Source organism: Pelmatolapia mariae, linkage group LG2 (assembly GCF_036321145.2).
Source record: "Pelmatolapia mariae isolate MD_Pm_ZW linkage group LG2, Pm_UMD_F_2, whole genome shotgun sequence".
NCBI classification, from domain to species: Eukaryota; Metazoa; Chordata; class Actinopteri; order Cichliformes; family Cichlidae; genus Pelmatolapia; species Pelmatolapia mariae.
Window position 1 is genome coordinate 22,867,318 of NC_086228.1, and position 6,000 is coordinate 22,873,317.

The 6,000-nt window shown below is 39.7% G+C and overlaps 1 protein-coding gene across 1 annotated transcript; it reads right to left on the reverse strand.

The window, feature by feature from the left end:
• Positions 1–474: 474 nt before the first annotated feature.
• LOC134634086 (tumor necrosis factor receptor superfamily member 19-like) lies at positions 475–5,452 on the reverse strand. The gene is made up of 10 exons (XM_063483152.1): positions 5,405–5,452; positions 4,245–4,358; positions 3,981–4,159; positions 3,784–3,899; positions 3,627–3,677; positions 3,435–3,545; positions 3,192–3,336; positions 2,965–3,100; positions 1,998–2,037; positions 475–743 (listed from the first exon to the last, which is right to left on the reverse strand). The coding sequence occupies exons 1-10, from the start codon at positions 5,450–5,452 to the stop codon at positions 475–477; spliced, it is 1,209 nt and encodes a 402-aa protein (XP_063339222.1).
• Between the last annotated feature and the right edge of the window lie 548 nt (positions 5,453–6,000).

The window sequence follows — 6,000 nt, forward strand, 5'->3', positions numbered from 1 at the left end:
TCTCCCAGTGAGCGAATAACACAATTTCTCAGGGCTCTCAGTTCTTTCACTTACCGTGAACACTGCATCCTCTGTCCTGGTCTGTCTCACATGCTTTAGCCAGAGGGCTGCTCATCATTTTACATGGTAAACAGGAAATAACACAGCACGTAGGGTGCCTTTGCAGTGACCTGGATATCTAACACTCAAAGGAGAAATAAATACTTTTCTCACTGCGTTGTTACAGTACATGATCTATTAAATATATATACTCGACTGATAATGAGAACCTCAGAGAAGTCAGTAATCTGGTATGATTTTATTCCCATTAATACACCAATGTATCATTTCACTCAAAAAATGTTGCTTTAATAAAATGTCATGCTTTTATGTCTCAACGGTAGGTGTTAGATTGACTGAATGATCTAGTGAGAGTCCTGCAAAAAAGAGCAGAAAGTCTCTACAACACTTGCCACCCTCTGGATCTTTAAGACATTATTGTTTTACCACAGCTCTGTGTATCCTCTTGACAACTTCAGAATTAGGCAAGAGCGCAGCAGCCTGGGCCAACTGGGGCAGCAGTGTGTAGGTGGAGGTCCGCAGGTACTGAAAAAGGTCCTGAAAGCCTTGGATATGAGGGATGATCTGCGGTGGAACACCCAAAGACTGTGCCAGTCTCCTTAGAGTTTTGATGTTGTCAGCAGAGTCAAGCAGGACAGACAAGTCCTGAACTGAGTCGTAGTCGAGCATCTCAATCCTCTGTCCTGCACAACATCAGCACAGTACAAGTAAAATCAGTGGCGTACCATACTGAACTCATCCTGATAGAAAACTTTAAAAACTTTTAAAAAAGGACCCTTTTTCAAATACATATATACATTTCCCTCTTGACCCTGCAGCAGTCTTTATCCTTCAAGCTCAGGTCCTGAGACCTGGGAGCTTGAGTGTCCTGTGCAGTATCTTTGCTGTTCCTAGGACTGTGTTCTTCTGGACAGAGATCTCAGATGTTGTTCCTTGGATGTGCTAAAGCCACTTGCCTTGCTTGGAGGTCACTGCAACGAGTGCTCCGATTACCGCTGGGGCCATTGTTGCCATCACCCTCCACATCTTCTCTGGATTGTCTCAGGGGCATCTTTACACAGCCTTCACCTGGAGTCTCGCCTGGTGTGATAGACCTCAGCCTCTTTGAATCTTTTGCTGAGAGCTTGTTCCTGTGCTGCCATGATTAGTGTCTCTGTGCTGTCTTTCAGTCCAGCTTTGTCCAGTTACTGGTACGATTTCTGGATGTCAGCCACTTCCTCTATCTGCCGGTGGTACACACAGTGCAGGGCCCTGTCTTTCCACTATGGTTCTTCTCCTTTCTCCTCTGATTTCTCAGGTTTCTGCTGCCTGAGGTATTCACTAAGCATCCTGTTGGTTGTGGCCATCTTCCTGATGGACTCATGGATGTTTGTTGTCTCATCCTGGACAGTGGTTCTGACACTCACCAGTCCTCAGCTGCCTTCCTTTTGCTTAGAGACAATCCAGCACATAACAGCAGGATGCAAGATGCTAACAGGCATGGCATTCATGGAACGCCATAACCAAGTGGCTGGCATAGTATACAGAAACATCTGTGCCGAGTATGGCCTTTAAGTCCAGAGGTCAAAATGAGACACACCCCCTTGGGTGGTCGAGAATGACCGAGCTAAGATCCTGTGGGACTTCCAGATATAGATGGAGAAACTGGTGATGGCTAACTGACCAGACACAGTAATGGTGCACAAACAGAGGAAGATGGCCACAGTAATAGATGTAGCTATACTGAATGATAGCAACATCAGGAAGAAGGAACACGAGAGGTTTAAAAAACCCTAAGAGCTGAGAGAAGAACTCGAGAAGATGTGGGGGGTGAAGTGGTAATCGGAGCACTCAGTGCAGTGACTGCTCCAGCAGATCCCAGGAACAACAGGGAATTAAAAAATTTAAAAAATAAAATAAAATATATAAAATATATATATACAGATGTAATGGCATACCTTCAGCAATCTCCCATATGTCCTGCAATTGTCGTTCCATCTGATAGTGACATAATAAAAGAGACAGAGTAGAAAAGAAGTAATATGATAGTCACCCAATTTATACATGTGTGAAATACATTGACATATAACTATGTTTTATTACTGAAATGTTTTTGAATGAATAAAAAATGAGCATCAATCTGTGTTGTCATTATCAAGTAAGAAAAAAAAGTATTTGCCAGATGTTTGTGTTTTTCTGTTTTACATCATTATAAATTAAATCATTTGGATTGTGAGATTCTGAGTCAATATACTGAATTCAATCAAACTTTAATCTCAACATAAACAAATCGAGTGATTAACTGACAGTGTCAGTCTTGATTACTGTATGTGTCATTATATTGTGTTTCTCTTGCATATGTCATGCAGTGGTATTATATATACACAAAGCTGTGATTCTCTGTTAATGAGTCCTGATCTGCTCATTAACCTGCTATCATTACTATTTGGAGTATTTTATTTTAAAAGCATTTTTTTTATCTTCTGGGAAATTGTTGGCAGTATCTTAGACTTTGCTTCCAGAAAAGAAAAAAAATCATTTCTGATAAGTAATTTTCTGTTCTTGTTCTTTTTTTCTTGGAAGAAGAAAGAAGTCCCCGTGGCAAAAATCTCAGTAAATCAGGAAACAAAACCAAAGTTTTCTTCATGGTTAGATAACACTTTGACTATCAAAAAACACACAAAAACTAAACTAAACTAAACTAAACTAAACTAAACTAAACTAAACTAAACTAAACTAAACTAAACTAAACTAAACTAAACTAAACTAAACTAAACTAAACTAAACTAAAAAAATGATTTTGTACATGAAATATACATAAAATATATAGTATTTAACTTCCTACATTTCAAGTTCCTATAGTTTGGCATTGCTAAAGGTGGACTCTAGGTGTGGTAGTGATGTAGCTATAGGTATAAACTGTACCTCCTGTGTGATGAGGCTTTGTTCCTCCTGTGTAATACTGTCTGTATTCTGACTGGAAGGCTTGATGTTGGTGGTGACATTAATCACAATAGAAGTAGGATGCACCCCATTCTCATGGCTCACGGAGTACAGACCTCTAGGTTTATAATAAACAATGACAACAATGATTATATCCGGACTGATACAGATAAATGAAAGGCATGGATGTTATAATAGTCACAAAGCACCTTGTTGGATTTTCAGCTGAAACTATCTGTGAGTTCGCCTCTTGTGGCTGTGCTGCTCTGTCTGTATGGGTGAACAAAGGTGTGTGCTGAAGGTCGGCAGCAGATAATATTCCTTCAGGCTTCGAAGCGTATACAGGAACTTGCTCTAAAAATTGCAACAAGTGCATATGATCCCCTGTTAGTCGAGTAAACAAGAGATAAGTTGGGAGAAGTAGCAGAAACCTGAAACGTGATCTGGCTTACTGAATTTTTCAGCAGTCAGGTGTAAAACCCAAAGCAGCAAAGCAAGAAGGAAAATCAAGGAAGCTGTTGCTGAAACAATCAGGACCACTGAAAACGTTTCCTCTTTGACTCCTTAGGGGAAAAAAAGGCAGTCAGGTCACAGTGAATACAAGACTAATAAAAAAAAGTTGTTCATGACATGAAGTAACTCACTCTTCTCTTCTGGGTCTCTGAAATGTTCTTTAGGTGAGTTGGTGGTGCTCTCTGTAAAAGAAAAACAGATAACCTTTCCTTAACCATATCTCTGAACAATCACCACTCAACAAAACTGTTAACATATACTGCTATGCTATCTGTTTCGGGACCTTACCTGCTTTAAAACCTGTTGATGTCAATAGCAAACACTCTTTATGGATTGTGTCATGACTATAACAAGGTAAGCACAGCAGCTCCACTTCCCCAGTCATGCTCCTGAGTTCATAATACCTGCACAAACAACCCAATGATATGCTTAACACAATATCTAATTTGACTTATGTTTATTTTGGTACTGTGCGAATAATTCACCCCGGGAGGCAGTGTCCACACAGGCTGTCACTGGTAGGTGAGCATGCCGTCTCCTCAAGGCGGTTCAGCAGGCTGCACTGGGTGCATGTTCTGCAGGGAGTCACACCTGTTTCTGTACTGAACTTTCTTTCTTCACATGGAATACAGAAGCCTTCCCCACCATCTCCAAAACCACAGTCCTGAAAATCACATGTGTTATAGACCTGGAGTGAAGTAGCACATCTAGAAAACAAGCGGTAGCTTAAAGAGGAGTGTGTGTGCTACCTCTGAGAGCTCTTCTCCAGGCACACATGCAGGGCATGCAACACAAGTGCCGTTAGGGTGTAAGAACTCTGTCTGATCACAGATGGGCTCAGACTGCATGAGCCCACAGCAAACCTGAAGAAACACACATTTAAAATTGCGAGTAGTGAAAGAGCTTAGAGGCTTTACAAAAGTAAGAGCATACTGTTAAAATACAGAAGGAAAATGTGAAGAAGTTAATATGTACTGTAAGCATTTTGCACTTGTTTTTCTATAAAACTTAGCACTTTCAGGACTATATGACTCCACAGGTCCAGATGTTTGTATCCATCCACTTAAGCAAAAGAAATGGTCTTGAGAAACAATTCTCCTTGTTTCTGGAGGACTTTTGGCAATAGGTGCTTTTCACTCATTTTGAGTCCAGCCCTTGTAGGATTTTGAGATTTTTTGTAGGTTCATGGCTCCTTTTGGTTTTGATCATTGTTTGTGTTTTGTTCATTGTTTCTCTTGAAACAATACAACAAAAGTTGTATTGTTTATATTTTTGTTGTTGCCAGTAATCATCTTCCCATAGTATCTGTTTGTATTTTGTCATATCCTATATCCAAGGTTTGGGTTGGGTCTCTTAAGCAGTATTTAGTCAATTCCCTTTTGTGTTTCCTCTTCTAGTCTAATCTGTTTTGTCCCTCAGTGTCACATGTGTGAAGTATTAGTATTTTTGCACCAACCAGGTGATTACCAAAGAGCTGTTAATCAAAAACCTTGCATATCTCAGCGTGCTGTGCAAATCTGAGGGACAGGATAAATAGAGGGCAAAAAAAAAGAAGAAAAAAAAGGAAGAAATGACAGGCCTTAAAAAACTACCTATAGAAACAGTGTAGGATAATCTTGACAGAGAATGGAATAAAGATCAAGTACAATAAAAAGAGCTTCAAGCAGCCTGGAGAAGTATTCTTAAAGTCTACTAAAAGGGAATTACAAGAAAGCTTGAGAATTCAGACTGTGCTGAAGAATAAAGCCAGTCATACAAAATATTGACTTTTAACCTCATTAGAATTCTATAAACTCTGATTTTGGCTTATATAATAGCATATATTCCCAGTTTTCTTATCACAAAATATAGAAGGAGGATTAAAGTGTTAAAGTTGAGAAACCTCTTAGAGGAAAAATATCAGACTTACCAAGAGCAGAACGGCATAGAAACAAGCCTCAACCAGGCAAATGTCCATGGTCTTCTCTGTTAACCACCTTCCTGATACACAAAAATCTCAGCCAGAAGAAGTATGTGGTTTTCTGACTGATTAGAATCTAATGTGCATAACTTACAATATAAGGACAATGTCACATATGAAGACAGGTGATTTAAAAAACTACAAAAGTCAACAATGATAAGATATAAAAACTTACTTCAAGTGATCAGTAAAGTTCAGGCTATATATCTCTGGTAGAATAATCACTTATTTAAAGATGGTATAAGCAAGGCTGTGGTCTGTCTCTCTGTAAGCTTTCCCTCAGCTCAGCATGGGATACGTTTGGAAAAGATGTTTGGGAATCCCCGTCATTTTACATCACTTGTGACGCAGGAGAGGTTCCCAGCCTGACTACATGCAGAAGACCAGTGAATAGAAGCCCCTCACCTGAACACCTGACGTCACATCTTGCCTTCTTAAATTCCCTCTGGGGAACCCACTTGGCTGGTCTGGAGGGTAAGAGGAGGGAGGGGAATTAAAATGAATGAATAAGACCTTTGTTAAGAGACATTTAAAAGAAAGGTATT

What these genes read in the sequence shown, in the direction of transcription:
- LOC134634086 (XM_063483152.1), bottom strand. Translation starts at nt 5,452, where the DNA reads ATGGACATTTGCCTGGTTGAGGCTTGTTTCTATGCCGTTCTGCTCTTG. An exon ending in TCTATGCCGTTCTGCTCTTG is followed by an intron (nt 4,359 to 5,404) that starts GTAAGTCTGATA and finishes GTGTTTCTTCAG; the next exon opens with GTTTGCTGTGGGCTCATGCA. An exon ending in CAGAGACCCAGAAGAGAAGA is followed by an intron (nt 3,546 to 3,626) that starts GTGAGTTACTTC and finishes TTTTCCCCTAAG; the next exon opens with GAGTCAAAGAGGAAACGTTT.